The following is a 23,697-nucleotide window of genomic DNA, read 5'->3' on the forward strand; positions in this document are numbered from 1 at the left end:
TAGTGTATCAGTTGAATTTATTAATCATTTAAGCATTTCTATGCACTGTATTTTTAATCTTAGTGCACTAAAAGAGCCTGTATACGTGTTTGTTATTTTACTCTATTGTGTCATGCTATCAAGTAATTTTAAAGTAGGAGAAAATTTGCATTAAGTGAAACACGTGTTTTTCTCTGCCTAAGCTGCTAGAGAACAGCAGATACTGGAGAAGGAGAGGAGAGCAAAACTTCAATATGAAAAGCAAGTGGAGGAACGATGGAGAAGGTTGGAGGAACAGAGGCAGAGAGAGGAGCAGAAGAGAGCAGCTGTCGAAGAAAAGCGGAGGCAAAAGCTTAAAGAGGAGGAGGTAAGGTCCACTGGGATTCATACAGCAGAGCAACTGTATCTGTTAGCACTACAGATAGTGGAATATTGATGTGCACAGCAGGTTTCTCTCTTTTTTCTTTTTTTTTGTCCCAGAGACTTATGGACATACTTTGTGAACTGCACCCATGCATCACCACAGCCATAAATACTCTACTACTGCTTGTACATCGAAAACATTTTTCCAAGATTTTGTCTGTTGATTTTTGTCTGATCTTACAAAATAGTCATCTACTTACACTAATATATTTGGGATTCTGATTGTCAGATGATAAAGCAGCAACGTCTCAGAAGGTAGCTTTTAAAGATGAGTGTTTCCATAAATTGACAAGATTTTATTTACACTTTCATAAATACAATTTCAGTTGCACAGGCAGTGTAAACAAATGAGTATTTTTTTTCCTTGGTAACATATAATCAGAAATTCTTAAAGTAGTGACGAATCTAGTCTGATTTAAATTTGTAGAACAGAAATAATCATACCTCTCTTCTACTTTCTCCACTGAGATCATTTAAGGTTCTTTTTTTTGCTCTAGTGGGTCCAATTTCTGATGCTGATTTCTGATTGTAATGTGTGTGTGTGTCTCCCTTCACCACATTCTGTAGAAAACACCAGCACTGCGACTGCAACTGATAAAGAATTAATGATTTTTGGAAAAAGGGGCAGTGGTTTAGGGATTTAAAAAAAAAAAAAAAGGCTATAGAAATCTGCCTTTATTAACCCCCTACCCACCCACACCCACACACCTTTTGATCAAATATATTTGCAAACGAGATAAAATATTTCCACGTGGGATCAGAATAACACAATTCTTTGTGTGTGTGTGTGCTTTTTTTTTTCCTTCTGTGTTTGATTCTTAATTTTCTTTTCAGGTTACAGTAAATTATATCCTGCCATTCCTCTTTCAACTGTAACATACTGTTTCTGGCTTCTGCATAATAGCTGAGAATTCATTTTAAAATGTTTTGTCATGTGAATCATTTCAAATTTTGTTGCGAAGGATGACAAAAACGGAAACAAAGGCTTAGGAGGTCTATCTCCTTCCACGGTAACATCATTGACCTGATGTTCTCCTTCCCCAGTGCTTCCAGCTGTGATAACCTTTTGGAGCTAAGCAAAATTGATCTCCTTCATGGGGGACGTAGAGGAAAGTGGCAAGTACAAACACTTCCAAATCCCTGTCCTCAAAAATTGCACTGGAGGGGAGCAGGGAAGGGGAGAGGTGTGGGCAATGTGCACAGCTTGCCTGCTTTGCCTGCCTGCATGATTTACCCACGCTGGAGAAATCGGAGTGTGGGTTGTAAGACGTGAGAGAGGCTGTGTCAGGTCAGACCCAAAGGTCTGTTCTGAGGGGAGCCACATCTCCTGTAATGGCCTCCTGCATTTGTCCAGAGGTGGGTGTAAGAAGAGGCCAAGCCTGTGGTGATATTTTTCAGGAGTTATTCCCCCAGTATCAGCAAGTCTGTTCTCACCTAAACAGCTCCCCCACATCCAGTTCTCATACTGGGAGACTACTTTAATGACTGAAGAAAGGGTTGTTGCCTCCAAGCTTGTGATCATTGAATGAATACCAACACTCAAAAATCTGCTCATTCAGCCCATCCTTCAAGCTTAAACTGTCCAAAGCCTCGTGTGGGCTGAGGAAGCTGAGGAAGGGCTAATGGGGGCAGGAGGGCAGGAGAGGGTGCGTGCTTGTTTGGGCTTGGATTAGACCTGATGGATGGGAATATCCAGGAGTTTCTGAAGGAGGGAAGGGTACATGGAGTAATAATCTGTAGAAAACGGGAGGATGAGGGAGGAAAGGAGTCGGGAAGGGGAGACACCACCACCTCCTGGCTTCGCTTCACAGTTACTCGTCATTCTCTCATTTCTCGAACTCCACTTGAATTTTACTGAAGGATCTGCCAAATCCACCCCCCAGCTCTGATGAGCCACGGGTTTCTCCCCTCAAATCCCGTATATGCAGTAGCAGTGGAGGTCTGAGTAAGGACAGTGATGAAGTCGCAGCTCCATGGGCATTGCAAATCACTCACTGCACCTGAGTCATTCTGGACATTTGAGGTTGTCTTTACTGGAGGAGCTTTGAGCCTGTATTTCCCACACCCTGTGGGTTTGTGACCTGGCCAGTGAGCCAGCATACTACAGCCCGTGCTTGGTGTTTCTCCTTTTAAGACTGGTTTACTTGGGTGGGGATTGGAGCACTGCCCAATCCTGCCCATCAGGTGTCTGAAGTGTCAAATAGAGAGATTTTGTTCCTTGCTGTCTGCTTTATTGGTTATCCTTCATGTCCTCCTTGGGTCTTTTTTTTTTTTTTTTTTTTGCTTTTTAGCACAGCAGAAGGCAGTGCATATTTGTGACAGGAACAGGTTATATAAATCTCACTCTAAAAATATTGTTGTGTCTGTAAGAGTTTGAGAAGTGAATGGCTCTGGTTCATTTTGTACATTAGAGCTTTCTATGCTCAGCTGCTTTGTATGCAAAGGACTTGTCAAAGAGGAGGTGACCAAAATTTGATTTATTTTGCCTTTTTTTCCCTCTCCACTGCCAGATAAGAGGTGGCAATTTTATAGTTTGTATTAATGGAAATGGAGGTGTTCTAGCAGAGTTTTTCTCCAGGGCAACTAGAGCTTCCTCGGAGTACAATGGAAGTGTTGCCAATTCCTGAGGCAGAAACTGAATAAATGTCTCTGAAAATCCTTGCTGAAAGTCCTTGCTCTATGTTGACTGCACCTTTCATATCTGGAGAGGTATTTGGTGGCAGCACCCTTCCCTCCATATTGTTTTTAAAGCTGCCTTCTCCTTAGTGTAAGCAATCCCTGAGCCATGAGGAAAGAAGCGTGGTGGTGTTCAGCTGAAGGTATTAATGAGATGCTTTAAACAGCAAGCAGCCAGTTGGAGCTGGGGCTATATAAAAGCAAAGCTGGTCCTCGTTTGGTTATTTTTTTTCCCTTTTCCCACCTTGAAGCTTCCGTGTGCTTTGGAAGTGCACTGTAAATAAACGCCTTATTACAATACGTGGCCAACACAAGTGATGTTTGTTAAGGGTAGTAGTGTGAATAGGAGCAATAGCATCCATATAGTCAAAGATTAGTTTTTAATAAAACCATCAGATACTGTTAAGAAGGGAACTGATAACATTAGTACTGATCCTACCAACATAGCAGTGTTTAAACGAACAGCTACTAGTAAAAAGCTAGACAGCATCAAATCTAGTCCAGCACGCCAACTTAAACAGATCAATGTTAAATGGAAAAGAACATCCTACAGCACCAGGAAGATTCTTTTTAGTTAGATGTTTGTTTTGGTGTACATCCAGTGCTTGTTACATTTGAAAAAAAAAAATATTAACACTTAAACACAAGGTGGAAAAATCTTAGGATGGTATAGTGTCAGTTATTTACTTTTCTGATTATAATATATGTAGTTAATAAACACCTTTCAAACATCTTGTAGCAGCTCATATAACGAGTGGAATTCAGTTGCACAAGTAATACAGAAATTTTGCTGCAAGCTGGTTGAGATTGCTATGCAAGCAGTCTCTTGATTGCTCTGCAGTGGACATGAGAAGAGTTTAGTCCTCTGTGTAATAATGAGCATCCTCTCTGCTGCCGTGTGCTCCCTCTCTGCCATTATTGCTGCTCCAGCTCCACACGTACGTACGGTAACGCAGAGCCTTCATTTGTCCCATCTTTTTATTCTCTGATGCACACACCCTTTTTCTGTGCAAGTCTTCTCTTTATACACACCCATAATTTTAAATTGCTGGGGGTAGAAATGAGTTATATTCAGAAGGGGTAGTTAAAAAACAATTTTCTAAAATTTATTTCCTTTCTTTAAGTAGAAAACAACAGAGCTTTTTTGTTGTTACATGGAGGAGCCTCTCTAATATAAGATGAGGCCAACTGATAAGATCAGGAAACAGCTAGTTACATATGGCACTGATGAATATATGAAAGAAAAGGAAGAGATTTTGCTCTAATCTTACGTTTGGGTCTTCTAGATGTTTTATTGCAGGTTTAAGGGAGATTGTTTTAGAATTGTTTGCACAAAATGAGTCATAATACTTGTAAAATTGTTTTTTCTTTGTTTTTGCATCTGTGTCATGTTTTACATAAGTAAAAGGGAAGTACTTCAGTCAAATTATTTGTATTCACAGTTCAGTTTTTTTTTGTTTTGTATTTTAATTCAGGCAGTCCAAATGTTTGTTCTGTTGTTTAGTCTGAGAAAAACATGCATGAATAACTATATGGGCTTTGGAAAACAACATGTTTGTTTAGTTACTAGCAGTAGATGGCTCTCTTTTTATGCTTTTACTCATTCTTAAGTTAACCCACGTGTGAAGCTTGTACATTATATATTTTTTTGTGGAAGTTAACTATATATCCAGTGCAGAGATTTTTCTCGATCTATAGCAATTAGAATTCCCAAACAAGGGTCAGATGGTGGGGTATGTCTTTAAGAAGGTACCGTGTCTATAACATCGCAGGGGTTTTGCACAGTGTTTGCTGATGAAGAAACGCTTTGTCTTGCTGTTTAGTTTGTGTCACAAAAAGATCATTAATGTATGAGTTGTTTATGCTATGCTTCTGTGCATCTCAGTTGTTCTCTTTGTCTTTTTGGCTTTGTTTGACTTTTTAATTTTAGCATTCAGTCTTGTGCTAACTTAATGCTTTTTAATAACAGACCTTTCTTTGTGCAAAAGGTCTTCATATTGTTCTTTATCTAAGATATATCTGCAGGGTTTCATGTGGCTTAATCATTATGTTCTGTAGCGCTTTAATGAAAGGCTCTTTGCAAATGAGAATAAATGATGGCTTCTCCACATTGTGTAATTGAAGATTTCAACCTCAGGATGTGTGTGGTTTGAGCTTTCATATATATATATGAAATGAAAAATCATTTATTTTCTTTATATTATTTCATCATACATGGTTTGATTCTTAGAACAATGCCCTCATAGTAGGTGGTGTAAGTGTATTTTGTGGTTTCCAAGCTGGAACATACTGCTGAGCTTTGCTCCGAGCAGCATTTAAAAAGGTCATAAATCACCCAGATAATTGAAGCTTGTCTGCTTTCACACTATCTTTTTTATTAATGAGTAATAATATTAATTAGATATGGAAAGAAAAAAGATTCTGTAGAGTTGTACACCTTAATAGGAAAGAAGTGGGAGGGTCATTTTACTTTGTTGCTAGGAAGGTATTTTGGGGTAAGAGCCATAGGAGAAAAACAGTAATGAAAAGAAGTGAACTGCAGAGAAGAACTGGTACTGAAATAACAGGTTTGGAAAGAGTACAGAAAAGGGACTGAAATAGAATGAAATTAATGTCGAGAGGTGTGTAGTTAAAAGTGGAAAATGTGAAGTTGAAATACTGAGTCAGCACACATTTTGAATGTGAAAATCATTTAGTAGTAAGGAAAGAAAGATTGTAGCTAGCTACAGGACAGTGACTTTGGATTCCTAAGATTGGAAGATTACTTTCTTTACACATCCAAACTATGGACAAGAAGTGATAGAGCATTCAAAGCCATACATGTTTTCTTCTTTTTTTTTTTCTATGCTATTACGGAAGGGTCTGTGCTTGAGCTTTGTGATGCTTTGTGCATGTTCTCTTAAGGGGGTTTAAAAAAAGGGGGAGGGAGGAAGGACATCATTTGCATTCCTGCCTGCCTGAACACTGATGCCACTGACTAGACAGAAGGAAAGAAAAAAATGAGGTGTAAAGGGGGAAGCAGCTGCCTTCTTTCAGCACTCTGTCTGATGTACCTGATACAGCATGAGCTACAGATACAGAAGGAAGGTAAAAGTAAAGTGAGCTCAGAACAGGGGACCAAAAGATTGTCTTCCTGGAGATGGCACCAGAAATTATAACAGCAGAGTAGGTCAACTGGCCAAAAGGTAACAGAGCTGAACGCCTGTTTTCATTCTTTGTATGGAGGAATCTGTAATGGAATTTATGGTATAAGTGATATGTTAGAAAATTAAGAGAATTTAAAGACAAAAAGGTAGTAGTTTGCTGTTGGAATCAGTGGATAGTTGATAGTGGGGTTGGTTGAGGTGGGAAATCCTGGTCAGAAATAAATTACTGGAAGTCGTGGTAGTAGAAGAGATTCCTCAAAGGCGTGTAAGAGACAAAGGAAGTTGCAGATGTCCAGAAGCTGATGCGAGAGTATCAGCTATTATTGAAAGTCAGTGACTACAGGTGGTTGCAGGAAGGTAACAGGAAGTTTATGGATGGTGTGCATAAAGTTCCCAACATGGTAGTTACTGGAGGTGCCTGGTGTTCGTGTCTGGTCTGCTGAAGGCGCTCTGTTGGAGAATACAGGCTCAACATCAATGTAGAGACTGAAGGAGATGTGCTTGAACAATGACTGAGACTTTGTGATTAAACTATGGCAGGGAAGGGGTGTAGCAGACCTACACTAAAGTCACAAGTCAGTGAGAAGAAATAATCTGGCCAAGAGATGCAGCAGGGCTTTCAGTGCAGTCGAGCTGAGCTATCAAAAGATTCTGGAGGTGGTACAGGGGATTGGTAGAAATGGAAGGGGTTATGATGTAACCACAGAAACTGTGTTTCTGGGGTGAGAAGCCTGCAAGAGAGAGCTTGAAGTAAATAAAATGGGAATTTTATACAAGATGGGAAGGATATAACAAAGGTAGTAAGTAAGCAGTAGGACCAAAACTACTAATAGCATCAAAGGGTTAACAATGATTGGGGCAGGAGCTGGAGGCAGTAAGAGTAAAGATTGTGTTGCTGAACCAGGAGAATGAAGAGGTTGCCATAAGTGAGCAAGGTGTACCAGGAGGAGGAAGGAAGGAAGGTGGTAAGTGATGGAATGGTGGGTGGGTGGGGAAGACCCAGGTTTTATCGGTTTGAAAGGAGGAAGAAAGGTGCAAACATCATTGCAGCAGAAGTTGTGGAGAAACTAGTAGGGGGAGGAGGTGGTAACAAAACCGAGTGGAGGTCCGTGAGAGTTAGGAGGTGGTGGAGTTGAAACAGAACCATACCTAGCTGTTAGTTAAAGGTAGAGCAGGATTTGGAGAGGGAAGGAGACTTCTTGTTCTTTCCCATCTGAAAATCCTAACTCATCAAGCCTTGGAGATGAATGTGGAGGTTGATGAAAAAAGATAGAACAGGGTGGTCTGGGCACATACTAAAACAGTACACGGGGGAAAAAAGGGAAAAGAAGCAGCTCTTAAATGCCTGTGGCTAGACTGTAAAGAACATAGTGGAAGAAAAGAGGGAGTGTTCCCTAAAATAAATAAATAAATTGGCCATCCTGCAAAGTAACCTACTTTGGGTTTGAAGTGATCATTTATCCGCGTGGCTAGGAGGAGCCACTGGCATTGCAGCAATTTAGCTGTACTCAGAAAGGGGATGGGAGAAATCTCGAGTTCTGCATAGACAAGAAGGAGTTAATGCTTGTCGAGCATTATTCTTATACAAATTAAGTCCAGAGCACAGCAGCAGCCTCACCAGCAGGAGCAGATGCTAGGCAGTGATGCAACCTGTGTTATTTACTTAGGCCTCTGTAGTGACCTCAGTGGCTTGCAGACAAAGGATACACATATCTGGAGGTAGGTAGCATACTGATACCTTCTTTATTCAGCCCTTTTTCTTCTATTGGAAACAAGCTCCTGGAAACATCCTCCGTCGAGCAACAGGGGAACAGCTTATTTTTAGCATGGTTTCGGAACGGGAAATAAAAAAAGCCCTGAAAGAACTGATTTCAGTTTTTCTCTGTTTTTGTACGATTATAACCAGGAACGTTTAGAAGCCATGATGCGGCGGTCCCTTGAACGGAGCCAGCAGCTGGAACAGAAGCAGAAGCGATGGTCGTGGGGAGGAGCACTGGCTGCAGGCTCAGGAGGGAGAGACGGTAAGGGAAACAGGCTGCCTGCATTGCAGATCCTGAAGTGCAAAATGCGTGAGGTGGTGGAGATAGTAAGGAGGATGCGTTTTATAGTTAATGTGGTACTGCAGGGGCTACTGCCTCGGGGCGTGAATAAATGCTTTGTAATTGCTCGCCAGGCTCCCTCTCTCTAACACTTGCTGGGGAAAAAAGGTCGCTCCTAACTTTAGGAATGCAAATCTTTTTAATAGAGTAATCAGAATCTGTTTTGAGGATGACAGATGCTAAAATCAAAATTTATGCTCTTTCTCCCTTATTCTCTTCCCCCGCATTGTCTTCCCACGCATACAGTTAGCAAATTTAATATTCACTAAAGGACTAAGTGCTGTCCAAGCCTTGCAAAAGATGATCTGGTATTGTTTGGTACTTCTAAAAACCTAACAGGAATTTCTAGATGACTATGCAGCATCTTCAGTTTAATTTTTTTTCTCCCGCATACTTTTGCTGTCGCTCTTTTTGATTTGACTTCAGAAAAAGATACTTTTTTCATAATCAGTCATGTACTGCTTTTATATTTCAAAAATATGCATGTTTTCTGTTCTAAATCATAATTTATTTTAATTTGTCAGGTTTTAATAAATTGTAGTTATAGGGAAACGCATCCATGTTTATGTGGTAATGACCTTTTTTTAAAGCAGTGTGTAAGTATATATAACTCTAAAACGGCAAACTGTTTCATGCCTTAATTTTCATGGAATGCCATCAAAAAAGCCAGAAAATTAAATATACATGATAATAAAAAAAGTCTTTCATACTCTTAAGAAACCGATTTGTCTTTGTGATGCAGTTTATGCTTAATTTCACCTCCCCCAACTTATTCAGTAATTTCTTTCACCTCTTTTTGCTCTGATTTTTCTGCTGTGTAGGTGAATCAGAAAATACCCCACCCCCTGTTCTAGGTTTAGCTGCCAACACCCTTCCTCCAGACCCTGTGACCTCTACCGCTCCTGCTGATTCCTTCAATGGTATTTCAGAGAATCACAGTACCATCGTGTCTCGTTTATAACTGTTCTAATCACCGTAATCCATCCACTGATCTTGTCCTCCCTAACCACAGTTTTCTTATTATTTCAGTCTGATAACTCTACAGCATTACCCTTAGTGATGTGGACCAAGTGTCTTTTTTAATTTCCTTTTAATTTTCTCATGTGGAGCAGTGCATGCCTCACATTCCAACACAGTAGAGGCATTTCATGATTTTCGCACTAACTGTAGACTTCTACAGCTCAGATCCTCATCTCTGTTAATTCTGTGGGTACTCTGTGTGTTTGTGTGTGTGTGTGTGTGTAAATATAAATATGCATATATTACGGTTCAAATGTACGTGTGCAGGTGCTGTTTGGAAAAAAATCAGTAGGAGAAAATGTGTTACGGAGACAGTGTTTCATCAGAACAGTCCTCTTTTCTCATCTCAAGGGCCTTTTTCTGCAATATTTTCAGAATGAGCACACTTGGCATAAACAGCTATGCTATGTTTTCAGCCTCTTGAAGTGGGTTTTGGCCATGCTGGTATTTGTAACAAACTCAGATAGTTGACTTTTTGTTTAGGCAATCGTTTTTTGTTTTCTTTTGTGTTTTCAGATTTATCTATTTTATTATTTTCAACTGTTCCCCCTAAAAGGACTGTGAAGTAGATAGCGCTCCAAGATCAAGAATGAATTGCATATAGGACTTCTAATTTTGATTTCAAATGTACGTGACATTTTGAAAATATAATGCAGCCAGTGCTTTAAGAACTAGGTTCCTTCTCGCCCCCAGGAGGAGGAGCGAGGCTTGACTATTCCTCCTGCAGAGTGCAGCCTATTGGTTGCTGGGCCCATGCTCTTGCAGAACTACTATTTTTGCGCAAACAGATTCAAATTTTTGTACTAATCGTTGCTCATGTACAAAGATTTGGATATGCAGCTCATGTGTGCTACCTGCTTTGCAAAGCATTGTCTGCTTTTCTAAAAAAAAAAAACACACAGAATTGTAGTTTACTGTAGTAAGTGGAGGCAAATCTCGCAGACCCCACTGAGGGGGTTTCTATGGATGTTATAGGGAATGCAGTAATTTAGGTGCTGCAGATTGGGGCCATGTATATGTCTTTAGTTGAAAGTATTTTTGTTTTTGAAAAAAAAAATAAATTTAAAGGGCAAAGCGTCTGTACTTTGCTGTGCTTCTGAGCATCATGCAGTGATCATCATAGAGGAGTACGCTCTGGTAATAATGGTTGTCGAATAGCATTTTCCAGTCATTCTGTTGAATAAATGGCAAGGGAGGAAGTGAGATGTGCTCGAACAAGCTTTGTCAAGCAGTATGCGAGAAGAAATAACAGAAAAAAAAAATACACTTGGGGTAGTACCAAAAAGCTCTCCCCCCCTCTATTTAGGTAATTTTCTGCTTGTGCTCATACTGATCATCTTGTATCAGAATGGCTTCACTCACTCAGCCCTGATACACAGTTATTCGCCTGTGGGACTCTAAAACGCAGGCTGTTATGTACCTGAAATGTTAAATTCACAAGCAGAAAAGTTACATCCCAAAGCATGTCTGAAAAGACTCTGGTCCTTTGGCAGTCGGAACCAGCATATCTCATGCCTTAGTCATCCAGCGCTGTGATCAGTGGCAAGGGCCATGAGTACAAACGCAAGGTTAATTTGGGGAGTTTATCAACACCGTGATAAGAATACAAATATCTTCAATGCGTCTCTCTGCAGCATGTGACAAACTTTCAGCTTCTACAATGAACCTGCCAAAGCAAATGGAATCGCCAATCAGTAAGCGCCTCTCCTCCTCCACAGCGGCAATAACACATTCCCCCGACAGAGGCAAGTGAAAATGCTGGTCTCCTGCCAGCATAAACTCTCCTTCTGCTTAAAAGCAATTCTTTCTGTCCATATATCTATGCAACTCTCTTATGTCTATTATTCAAAAGCCATTAAACACTTGGGGGGCTGTAAGTTAACTATTGATATGAAATACAATAAAACAGTTCAATAGCCTGTCCCAAGACTATGCTGCCTTGCTGGAGATCCTAGGCCAGGGACAAATGCTGTGGTGTTGGCTTTTTTTGGTGTTCTTTTTTTGTTTACTGATTCTTTTTCAACTTTTGATACTGTAGCAAATAAGACTGTACATGCTGTGACTGCAGCAATTTCCCATAACTCTACAGCTTGTAATCTTTTAGCCAAGTAATGAAAAACAAAGCAAAGCAAACAAGGCTGGACAATAGATACGGGACGTACAATTGGCAGAGGTACGTCTGATGAGTCACTTGGGAGACCTCAGTCGGGTGACCAGAGTTTCAGAGCTCTTTAATTTGATTTGAAGCCCTGATCCATGAGAGACTCAGCAAAAGATGATCATCTTGCAGGATTAGTGGTTGCTAAAGACTGACGAAAGGACTGAAGGATTTATCCCTCTGTGAACTGTTTGGATTTTTTCTGTTTTGTTTTGTGTGTCTCTTTTTATCTCTTCCCACCTTTCCTCTGCCTTTTTTTAACTGAGAAAAAAAATGCTGACTGAAATAAGAGACAGTAAAGGCTCATTTCTAGAATGAAAAGAGAAAAATATATTTGCTTTCATTTCTGAATTGCTTAGTGAAAACTCATCAATAGCTTTGAGATTATTGTGATATGTGGCTTTATATGTGCATGCAATAAGAACATCTATAAATATCTTTCTTATATAGTTGGTGCTTATATTTAGAGAGTAGAAGGGAATGCAGGCATATTGTATAAGTAAGATTTATATAATGCAGTGAGACTGCAAATTTTAAATGCATTCCAGTATGGTTGGCACACTAGAGTGTAGCTGCGCTGTCACACCAACTATTTCACCTTTCTACTGGGGAAGAAAGCAAATGTTTCTCATGCTGAGTCACAAAAGCCGCCATTTTGTGGAATGGGAACACTACTCTGTGTAAGAACAAAATGCAACATAGTCTTAACCTTACTATATTTATTGTACAGGCTGAAAAATAATTTAAAGTGGTGGAGGAACAAGAAATCCCTTTTCAGAGGGAATGAGAATTATCTTTAAATACTTAAAATCTCAAACGCTTCAAGACTTTCGTTTCATTTAATCATTTCATTGTTTTGTTTCTGTTATTTTAACATAGTTTTGTTTTGTCGCATTTTAAATTTTAATTTATTTGCTCCCATCCTTCAGCTCACCGCATGCATCTTAGTCCAATGGAAAACTTTATTGTTTCTCGGCTGCTGACTCCCACACAGTCATCTTTAGCCAGAAGCAGAAGTACATTAGTGCTTTCTGAGCAGTACAATAATCCAGGTAAAAATGTGAATTTTTGAAACCATTAAGGTATGTTTTGGGTTGCATTTGAGTAGTTGCTTAAAGAAATTGGAATACTGTCAACCAAATGACAATTTATATGCTAGCACAAAACAGACTATTAACTAAGCTGTTCTTGATGGTATTGTTGTCGTCTTTTATATCCAAATAGTATGCAGAACAAAATTCCCAGTGTGCCATTTGAGCCTTTACTATTTTTATCAGGGTTACAGTTCTTTGCTGTTAAATCCCTTTTTGGCTTTAACTCCATGTGTATGTCTATTACTTTTGTATGTATGTATGTATATACATACAAATATACATACTAAATGATATTTACTTAAAGGAAAAAACATAGACACATTGATTTGGAAGGTATCAGTTGTAGAAAATATTCCTCTTTAAGAAACTTAAAATTAGGGATGATGATTACTGTTCCTATGTGTAAATGGCAGTCTTAATAAACTCCTTATTTTGCAAACGTGAAAAATTAATGTTTCTAGTCCTACTAATACTTAGGCACGGGCCTGACTTTGAGTAATTCCTAGTTAAAAAGTTATGCCTGCTGTCACAGTGTTTGCAGAAACAAGGAAAAAAGTTTAATAGCTTTTCCCACACTTTTATTCAAAAGCAGAAAAGCAACCAAAAACCAACATAAAAACAAACCAAACACCTGTCTGCCAAAGGAAACTTTTTAAGGATAAAACTGGTTAGACAGTAGATAGATTACCATCTTCATGTTCTATATTTTCATATGTTGTAATTGCAGTAGGCTCAGGTCCTACATCTGTGATTTTTAATACGAAACATTTTAAAAATTAATTACAAAGTAATTGTATTTTCCTTTGTGCATTACTTCTTGTTGTAGTGCATAAGGATGTTGGTTTTGAATGACCCTGAAATTACTTCCCTCGGTTTTAAATTAAAGGTAGCACCTGCTAGGAGCAGAAATGTTGTCATACAGTACTTTGCCCATGAGAAAATTCCCAGTTTACTTACTGTTCAGGGAGCAACTACTGTCAAGACTAAAGGGAAAAAAAAAAAAGCCTACTCAAAACTAGATCAGTATATTCTGCTGAAAATTTTGAGGTGAATTGCTTGGACCACCTACAGATGTTTTCTATGTTGTGTTTGATATTGAAGAAATCAATAGGGACTTTCTTTGTCCTTCTCCAGTCATTTTGTTTGTAAACTCTCAGCCTTATCTCCCTCCTCATCACAGAGTTTTTAAAGTAGCACGCTGGCATGTCTGACAAGGATGCAATTTGGCCTGCAGATCGCCTTTTCCCTGAGCTGAAATTAGAATGCTGATTCTGGGAACAACTCTGAACCAGAGTCCTCTTGTCATTTCTTTGCAAGGCGATCGACCTGTAGCACAGATTACAAAGAACATCGATACCCAGTGTCCATTGATGGTTTTGACTGTAGTTGTCAGCAAAAATGTTGAAGGAGGATCTCTTATTTGAGGTGTACTTCTCTCAACAGAAGTAACTTCCTGAGCAGGGAATAGGGTCTTTATTTTTCATAGTGTATACCATGCCTCCTGAGATCATGTCTGGGCCGAAATTGCTCTGCTCCTGTATTTTCTGTAAGTTTAGAAATGAGGATCCTCACTTTTAAGACACTTTCTTTAAGGCAAAGCATTATTAATATAGCTCCAGATATTCAGGCAAACAGTTTTTATTGGAAGCTTATAATTCATTTTTGTCACGCTTGAAGTAGAAGTACCTTAAGCAGCAATCAATTTTCTGAACATTTTTATTAACATTCAATGAACTTTAGTCCAGTTGCTGGAAAGTCGGTCAAGAAAAACACAGCCCCAGTTAAACTTGAAAGCATGCAAAAAGGCATCATAAGAGATGATATAGGAATGCCCTTGATATTTTTTTTAGAAGTGTTCTCCTTAAAATTTGTGTGTAATTAACATTTTTCCAAAGTCAATATCCTTCTCGACGTTGGTGAAATAAAGTAAGGCTGTAAACACTGTCACTTGGTTACAATTTGCGTGTTTCGTATTAATAAAGCATATAGTCTGTTGACTGTTCTATATGTCTGTGAAAGTTTCATCTTAGAAAGCAATATGAATGAAAAAAAGATTTAAAATATCTCGTTTTTTTAAAACCCTGTTCATATTGCAAATAAAAAAGAAATATCTAGAAAGAATTGCTTTGTAAAGTGCAATGCATGTGTCCTATTCAAACCTCATATTTGCCACTAATAACAATAACTGAAATACCTACAGCAGCATTTAGTTTAGAATTTATTTAAATAATTTAAGTATTATTCTGAAAAGCAACTGAGATGTTTAGGAGCCTTGGCCATGTTTAGGCTTTTTAAAAATATAAAAAAAAAAACTTTACTCTTCTATCCCCCTTCCTGTTTTACAGTATCTGTTCAAAAGTTACCCAGCTAGAATTATTTTATTACACTTTTTATCATATTGACAGGAAGCCAGAGTTTTCAAAAGAGAAAAGAATCATAGTCACAGTCAAGTGATTCAAAAAGTATATGAGTGCTACGTTAGAGATAATTAAAAAAAAAAAAAACTTATAGAATGTTACTTTTAGTTGAGGCATTTTTAATAAATACGGGACTATGTTGAATGTGTTACATAATGTGATATTTGTAAATGCTTTTTAAAAAACTTGAAAAACAACCTTTGAAGATTATAACATAGAAGTATGCTGTTTTCTCCTCTCCCTTGCCTCCTCTGTCTGTGCTCCCTTTTACTCTTGCTATTGTACTATAACTCTTTAGTATTCCATATCTGTCCTCGTGTAGCACCAGCTAGTCCTCTTAAATCTCCCTACAAGCCTTCCCCCACCCGAAGCACAGACAGAAAGAAGGCAACTTCACCCTCCACTTCGGATGCCATGAAAGGGGCGGCTGCAGCTGAAGCTACTCAGGTGGGTTTAGAATGTTCTTGATTTCACTTCTGGGTAAATTGATGTGGCTTCTGCTTGTTAACTTTCACTTTATGTTCATAAAGTGATACCCCTTTTGTAAGAAATAACTGTAAGAAAATAAGTCTTGCATGCATCTGTTGTTTTCACGTTCCTGCTTAGTAACATTGTAATGTTTTCCTCCTCCTGGGAGTCAATGTTAAGCAATGGTATTTGGAAATACACCTTTATTTTCAGGGGAGTGAGATTTCTGGTGCTGAAGTGCATACATCTAGAATTGCCTGTAACTTCTGGGAATGGAGATGACAAACAGGATCTCTCTGCCACATATGACTGACTATAAGTCAGTCCAGTCTTGCTGGTTTATTAGCAAGATTCACATATTTTGGTAACTTGCCAGAAGTATTGGCCATGCCTGTCTTTTATTCAAGTTGCTTGACTCTCTTGTAGATATTTTATATGCGATTTGCTTAAAAATTGCATTATTGATCCACTGTAGTTTCCAGAAAAGCAAAGGCAAATAAATCATTCACCTTCACTGAGCTTACACAACATAAGACAGGTTCTAGAAAACTTATGCTAGGGCTGTAAATTTGTGTTTTATAAGATACTGTGTCTTGGAATAGTTAAATGGTAGGGGGTTTCATGCTATCTGAATTGGGTGCAAGTGAGGGGACCCGAGCTGGGAGCTGTAGTTTTGCGTAGAGTCTGACTTAGGTGCAATTCACAGTGTTACATCCAGCACCGTTTGTGGTTGTACTACTGACCATGTCTAAGAGAACTTGCAGTCTGATTTTGATTTAGACCCTCTACCCTCAAGAACTTCTGGAGATACAGTGCTCTGATATGTTTTTTTTATATTTGCAACTTGTATACTATGTCCATGCAAGACATGATTATTTTTTATGTATATGGGGAAAAAAATTCACGTCAATTGTGAGCTGCTGTTTAAAAAACCTACCTATGTTACACAAATCTGTTCATGCCATCTTTTTACTATAACTATCAAATACATTTTTGAAATGTTGCTCATAATTATGGAAACTAAAATGAATGGTGTTTCTAGACTGAGAAAATAAAGAAAGAGAAGCGACCCACCACACCCAGTTCTTCATCTGGTATGGGATCTCCTCTGAGAAGGTCTGATTCTCCAGCTGCCATGTCCAGAAGATCTGCCTCACCTGCAACACCTAAGTATGCCTTTCTTATTAGTGGTCTCATACGTTTTGAGTTTCTTTTCACCTATAAAAAAGATGGATTGCTGAGGAACTTCCTTTGTAGTGTTGTATATAATCCAGTTAATTTTATCCATATATATTCATATATAGAGAGAAGTAGATGAGTGGATACAATATATGTAAAATCGTGTTAGTGGTCACTGGATATATTCTGCCTTTTCTCAGTCTTTCAAATTATCCTTGTGCAATTCACGGTTCTTGTGAAATTTTATTAAACATTTGTTTTTAAGCATGCTTTTGTTTTATATGATTTTGAACAAATGCACAGAACACGATTACTAACTAGAAATTTCAACATTTAAAATGTGCATTTCCTATTGCTGGTATTACCATCTGGATCCATCAGTATACTTAACTGTGTGTCATCTAAACCATCAGTTTTAATCTTTGTTTATTTACATACCTCTTTCCCCCACCGTGCACCATGCAGAGCTGTAGACCTATGGCATGTCTGGCCTTACTGCCAATTGAGTTGCTTTTCTTAGTGCTCTTTTGCACACTCTCAAAACTGTAGTCTGTGTGTACAGCTTACAACTCACAAGTCTTACCAAATGTCTCTTCAGCTTTCTTGAACAGGATATTAAGTCTGGCTCAAATGCAGAAATTCTCTAAGGCCTAACTGTCAGCAGTAGTTGTCTGTTTTTTTTCTTTTATAGACCTTGTTCATGGGTCCTGTGTTGGGAATGATCTCCTTTGGTCTGGTTATAAATATTTTTTTCTATCTGAACCTGGCTATGTTCTGGACCACTCTTGGTGATCTTTCTGATAAATTTCTTCTGCTTCAAGAGCTAGCTAGCATTCCTTCTCTGCTTCATTTCAGTGTGCACAGTCATTTAACGGAGGAAAGATTTTGTGTGTGCATCTGGTGTTAGACAAAATGCAGGAAATCATCAGACTACGGACATTCTTTCTGTTTCAGACATCCCCTTGCATGCAATGTGAAATTACAATTCTTGGTTCATATTATGGGCCACAAATGCTCAAACTTTCAATATTATATCTAGAATATTATCACATTCTGAACTATATAAATTTTGTAAATAATGTAATGATATTAAATGGTAATGATGATCAGATTTTTCAGTAAAATTTTGAGCAAATCGTGCTATGGTTGGCACTCAAAAATGTACAGAGAAAAGTTCACACTAAAAATGTATATTATTCTAGAGGTTGCTGATATTTCCTCTTCAGAATGCATTTTTCAGTTTGGTTAACCAGTATAAAAGACATACCAAGAAACATGTATAGTTAAAATGATTTGCAGAAAATGGGTTGCTGAGTGTGAAGCATGTCGTGATGGGCAGACACTGAAAAGGCTCGTATAGCTTGTTCTAGAGACATGGAGGTGGGGAAGAGATTTTGTGAAACAGGTGCTTCGTTCCCCATGGAAAAAAAAAATATATCCAGTCTTAATTTGCAGAACTAACTTCCATAAAAAGTTAGGCAAAAATTTAAGGTGTTTTCTTCTTTTTTTTCCTCATATATACAAATGCAAATTATAAGAACTTTTTTTATAGGAAAATGTTTTGGTTTTTTTTTTGCCTATAAGGAATATAGACTCTGCTTTTTAGAGGAAGAAGCAGATGCTGTATGGAGGAATTAAGATGCCTGCTAGTGGGTTTCTCTGTGTTTGTAAGCCCCAGATAGTTACCCTTTTTTTTCTCTTCCTCTCTTCTTCAAGAGAATCTGATTCTGATCACTGCTACCAGTGTATTACAGAGAGTTTAATCTCAGCATGGCCCAGTTAGAACACCCTTCTTGACCTTACGAGAGATGCAGCAAATAGAGTTTAAATCCATGTTTGTTACTGATTGCAGAAAGACAGTTGTGCTTCAGTGCTCTTGAAATGTCCCTTCAGAAATTAAAAAACAAAACAAAATATCCCATTCATCATATTGTACTATTATATAAAGATATGCAGTTTTTCATTCAACTCAAGTGCCAGATGATGATCTGGCTGGTCAGTGGATTTAAATGTAGGAACCTTCTTTTAGATTGTATAATCTTAGCTTTTCCTTTAAAAGTAACTGTGGAGCTTAAGAATAATTTTATTGTAATTAAGTATGTAGACAAATATTCATTATTGTTGAAAACTTTTACAAGTCTAATCCATCCAGCACATTCCATCCAGCACACCATATGGCCAAAAAATACATGTGGAAGAAACAAGAGTATGTATTCAACAGCACTAGTAGTTAGTGATCCTGTATAGCACCTTAACTTTGAAAGCTATTGAGTAAAGAAGCAAGAATGGCCAGTGATTTAGATGATTAGCTGTAGGCATTTTTCTTCTTAAAAACATGTGACTTGATGTTCCAGTTTGCTTGGTATTGTTGTAGTTGTTGGCTCTTTACAGTCATCATCTTGGTTCATGAGTGGTAGTTGCTTGCCTTCTCTTCTTGATATTTTGTTTCATTATTAATTAAAAAGCTTTTTTTGTCATGGTACAGTAACTGAAACAGGCTCAAACAAGACGGTAAAACTGTAACCTGAACAGAGAGAGTGATTGGCAGAATGGATTTGCAGTAATTGCATAAATAAAATAAAAACATTTGTGATGGTGGGGAAAAAAGATGAACTCAAAGCATAACATCCAAGAAAAATGAGTAAGCAAGTACAGACAAAAAAAGAGGAAAGAAAGAAAAAAATATATGGTGAAGAATAATTACAAGCAAGGAAGGACTTCAAAGGATGAAGAAATTTGACAAAGTAAAGATATCAAGAGGCGCCATACAAGAAGCACAAAACTATTGCTTCGAATCCAATGTACATCAGCTGACAAAGATGACAGTTAATGGATTAGAGAGCTAGGAAAATAGATAAATGATCTTTAATTTTTACAATTGCTATCGAATACCAATTGTGTAAAATGCTTATATTCTTCAGATCTATTCACAAGTTCAATAATACCAGGATTTTAGAGTGTTTTTTTCCCCCGGTTGTTTCATCTTCAAAGATCTATACATTAATCAGTTTATTCTTGCAGCGTCCCTCAGAGAATTGGTAAGTGTCCCATCTTATAGATTGGCAAAGCAATAATGCTTGTGTCCTTCACATGTCTTTGGGTAAATAGTCCCTTCAAAATCAATGGGACTTGACTGAATCGAGGAAGTAGGATTTAGTTTTAAGTGCCTTCAGATAAGCCATAGCAAATAAAAATGGAAAGCTCTGACAGGCCCCTACATTAGATTACTATGCCAAACCATTAACTCGTGAGGAGGAGAAAAAAGGAGAGGGGGAAGGGAAATAGGAATGCATCCCTGCTAGTCATTCTTGTTAGTTTCCAGCTCTCAGTTTGTACCACTATCCTTTGCTGAGAGTTTCACTAACTGAACCTGTAACTTGGTGGTTCTTTTGGATAAGTAGCATCCCATTGCGGCCATTGGGACATCACTGTGATTTCAGAAATACATGTGTGCTATCAAATTACAGAAAACTGATTACGTATGAATGCACAGTAGTACAAAAATGCCCAGACTTCTAAAAGTTTATAAAATGGCCCATTAGCAAGATATTTACTTTGTGGTGAACTCATTATAGAAGTAGCTTCTATGACTCCACTAACCTACATCTAAATTTTTTATTTGATACCTACTACATTTATTTGTATCAATCTTCGGTTTGCATTGCAAAGATGAAAACAATTGTTAAAATGCTGGATTGAGATTATTCTGAGTTCTTTCAGCAGCTAGCCTAAAGGATGGGCCAACTGAAGGTTTTGAAAACTGGTAATAATGCAGCTATCAAATAAAACAACAATATTCAATAGACCTATGCTGAGTTTGTGCTCTTTTAAGGAATCTAAGAGAAATGAATCTGTCCATGGCTAGAAAAGATCAAAATTAAGAGCAAAAGGAAACTGCTCTTGCGAGAGCATTGCAAATGATAGAGCAAAAATGTCAGAACCCAGGAACAGTGTTTGATCAGAGTAATCTAAGAAGTAAAATTTGAGAACATGAAAGTCCTTGGTATGGTTCCAGCAGAGCTTTTGTTGAGTTAATAGGGAGATAGGGAGGAAAAAAAAAAAGGCAGCACTGGCATTGATCTCTGCTGATCTCTGATTTAAAGTTAGCCTGCTTAACTACCATAACCAATGACCTGCCATGTACCTGGCTTTTAAAGAAAGCATGCTGTTCTTTCTCATGCCTCTTATGGACAAAATTGGTTGTGACCTCTGACTCATGTGCTACTTTGTTTTCTATGCTTAGCCAGAATAAGCTCAGAATTCCTCTGCTGAGCTTACTTGTTCATGGGACATTATTCTGCAGTATGAGCTACTACTACCTCTCTTTAACTGAAATAAGAGCCTCTGTAACTTAAGCACCAGTGGATTCTCAGACCCCGTAGAGATTCTTGCAGTGCACGTAGGGGTCATGGTGCAAATGGCTTCCCCTGTGTCAACATGGGGGCAAGAGGAGAAGGATAAGGCTTCATGGAGGCAGGAAGATGTTTCTTGTGCTTTTGCACTCACCTGTAAAATCTAGTGACTTGGATTACCCAACTTTTACACAACTGATGTGTTGTTACTTCTTGGATTTTCAGGAGTCTTTTAATTAATCAATCTCCATCCGTTATGCTTCCTGTGTTCCCACAGTCTTACCAGCATGTCATTCCATTCCCTTCCTTTTCTCCCAAGGCAAAAAAATAAATAAAAAAAAATTTAAACCCGAGCAGACCCCAGTGATCCATTTGATCATTTGCCTTAACGATCCTATTTTCTGTCTTCGCAATCAGTTTGTCTCTTTCTGGTGGGGGGGGGGAAGTGGTGTCAATCTAAATACTAGTAGTAGGAAAGCTTTATACATTAACAGTTCTGCCTGTGCTTAGGAATGTTAAAAATGCGAAGTTGACGATGTTTAAATACAAGGGGGAAAAACAATATTTAATAATTTATTCTGTCATCAAATAAATGATCTTAAGCTTCTGGAAAAAAAAGATTTTTGTTCCTGATGGGCTTTCTCAGCTTTTCACTCCTCACAGTACACTCTTGCTGTCCTTACAGTGATCTGACTTTTATGTGCTTCTCCCTTTTAGTTGCTTTAATACAAGTGAAGCCATACATGTTCTTATGGCCAAAGAGTTATAAGGAAAAATCTTGTAGGTCTTAAAGTTCAAGATGTTTTACTTCATACATTTAGGACATGTTTCTAGTCCAACAAGTAAGTTGTACAGTCAGTTTGCGCTAATTCCTGTGCGGTCCAAGATACGTAGGTTTCATGAGTAGACTCCTTCCTACCAGCCTCTTTAATTTGATTGTCACATCTTTATTAGAGAACAATTACTTATTTCTGTACTAATACTGAAAATGACTCAGTCTCAGTTATGCCTGTTTTGCTTCTCCTGTCAAAACAAGTTAAATAGAAAGCCTTGCAGGAAATAGGTGGCAAAGTCAAATGTAAGACAGCAAGATGTGACTCTGCTTTGAAACAGTGTCTCATTGGCAAGAAGCATCCTCTGTGCTCTGGGGAAACACAAAGGTTGTTTGCTTTCTACTTACACATTATATTTTTATGAAATGAAATGGTGTAATGGTGAGGCACTTCTTTGAGACTGTACAGAAGTAGGTAGGGACTCTGAAATCTCTGTCTTTAGAAGAAGGGCTTGGGAATTGCATTTGTATCCTGAAGAGAAAACTAAAGGCAATGATAAAAACAGACTAGACTCACACCAACTGATGTTAATCAGCTTTTTACATTGCTGTTTATTGCAAGAGATGGAAACGCTGACATGCCTCTCCACATCTTCCAATGCCCGTTTCTGTCCAGGAGCAGCAGGAGTGGGCTGCACCGCACAGCAGGTGATCCAGGAGCTGTGGGTGGCAGCAGGGCAGGCAGGGACAGGGAGCTCACTCACAGGGCCCCATCCCACAGCACCCAAAAAAGGTGACCAGGGCATGTCAGGTGTTGGTGACCAGTCAGCTAAGAGTCCAGTGACAGCCAGCAAAGGCCTTAGTAATTATTCAGGTCTAAGGACAAACCAGGACATCAGGATCATCAGGGTACGAGGCTGGGTGCGGTTGTACAGCTTAGCTCATGGGAGGAGCAAGGTCAAGGAGCTGAGTTTACAGGGAGTTCCTGGGCCTGAGGGCAGGGGGTACCTGAGCTGAACTTCAGATTTAGTTGGGTGCTACTGTTCCACTAGCCCAAGGGCTTTTGCAGTCTGCAATGGCTCTACATGGGAACAAGAGCATACAGGCAGTGCAGTTACTCTACAGTCTTTCCCTCATAAACTGGGCAACTTTAAGTGAGCTCCCTGTGTTCTGGTGTCTCAGCCTTTTTCAAGTGCAACATAATATGGTGGAAAAGAACCATTTCTTTTCCTGAACTCACAAATTGAGGGGGAGTTGAAAGACTTGTAATTTTTATCATCTGCTCTGTAATGCAAATCCTGTTCCGGTTGTAATTGTCTCTGGCCACGCAATACTATAGTTAAGTTTATACAAAGCTTTGCACTCTAGTCCATTAATTTTAAGACATTGCCCATGCTTTTCATGCCTGTGGTCTGCCAGAATGAGTATATAGTACAGAAAATAGGCTGTAGTATATGAAACTGTATCGTGTGCAGATTAAAAAAGTGATAAGGGATAATATGCTTATATTGTAATTGTATATATCCATAAGGAAGGTTAAAACTGCTTGTGTAATGCTCACTTTAATGTAGGATTGTTTCCTGTAATGGGGCTTGCATAAATCATTTTTTAAGATTGTAATCTCTTTACTTCCATAACATAACATAAGCTTAGCCACACAGCCCAGCTTTTCTGAATGTTAGAAGTGTTTAGTGCTAGTTACTGCTGTTAGATAAATAATGAATGATTCTTGTGTGTAGTTTTGTTTCCTTGTAATTTCTTCTCTTATGTACTGAAAATGGGTGAGCATTATCAATTGTCCTTGCCCTTTCACGTTCCCAGAACTGACTTCAGGGTTATCAAGTGATCTGAGGTATGCAACAGCCAAATGAGCTATCAGCAGTACTGCTGCTGTGCCATCCCACTTCCACAAGT

The 23,697-nt window shown here is 38.5% G+C and overlaps 1 protein-coding gene across 10 annotated transcripts in view; it reads left to right on the plus strand.

Moving 5' to 3' along the window:
* The window catches only part of MAP7D2 (MAP7 domain containing 2), a 79,194-nt gene that overhangs the window by 45,001 nt on the left and 10,496 nt on the right, over positions 1-23,697 (plus strand). For 2 of the 10 annotated variants that reach the window (XM_080576408.1, XM_080576404.1), the window contains exons 3-9: positions 183-346; positions 8,131-8,245; positions 9,145-9,243; positions 10,978-11,088; positions 12,431-12,553; positions 15,311-15,459; positions 16,523-16,650. In XM_080576408.1, the coding sequence (XP_080432534.1) occupies positions 183-346; positions 8,131-8,245; positions 9,145-9,243; positions 10,978-11,088; positions 12,431-12,553; positions 15,311-15,459; positions 16,523-16,650 (889 nt within the window). Of the gene's footprint in view, positions 1-182; positions 347-7,719; positions 7,944-8,130; positions 8,246-9,144; positions 9,244-10,977; positions 11,089-12,430; positions 12,554-15,310; positions 15,460-16,522; positions 16,651-23,697 lie in introns of those variants that run through there. The other 8 variants (XM_080576399.1, XM_080576405.1, XM_080576402.1 and 5 more) reach the window with 8 other exon arrangements.

This window comes from Anser brachyrhynchus (assembly GCF_964034855.1).
Source record: "Anser brachyrhynchus genome assembly, chromosome: 1".
In the NCBI taxonomy this organism is placed as follows: Eukaryota; Metazoa; Chordata; class Aves; order Anseriformes; family Anatidae; genus Anser; species Anser brachyrhynchus.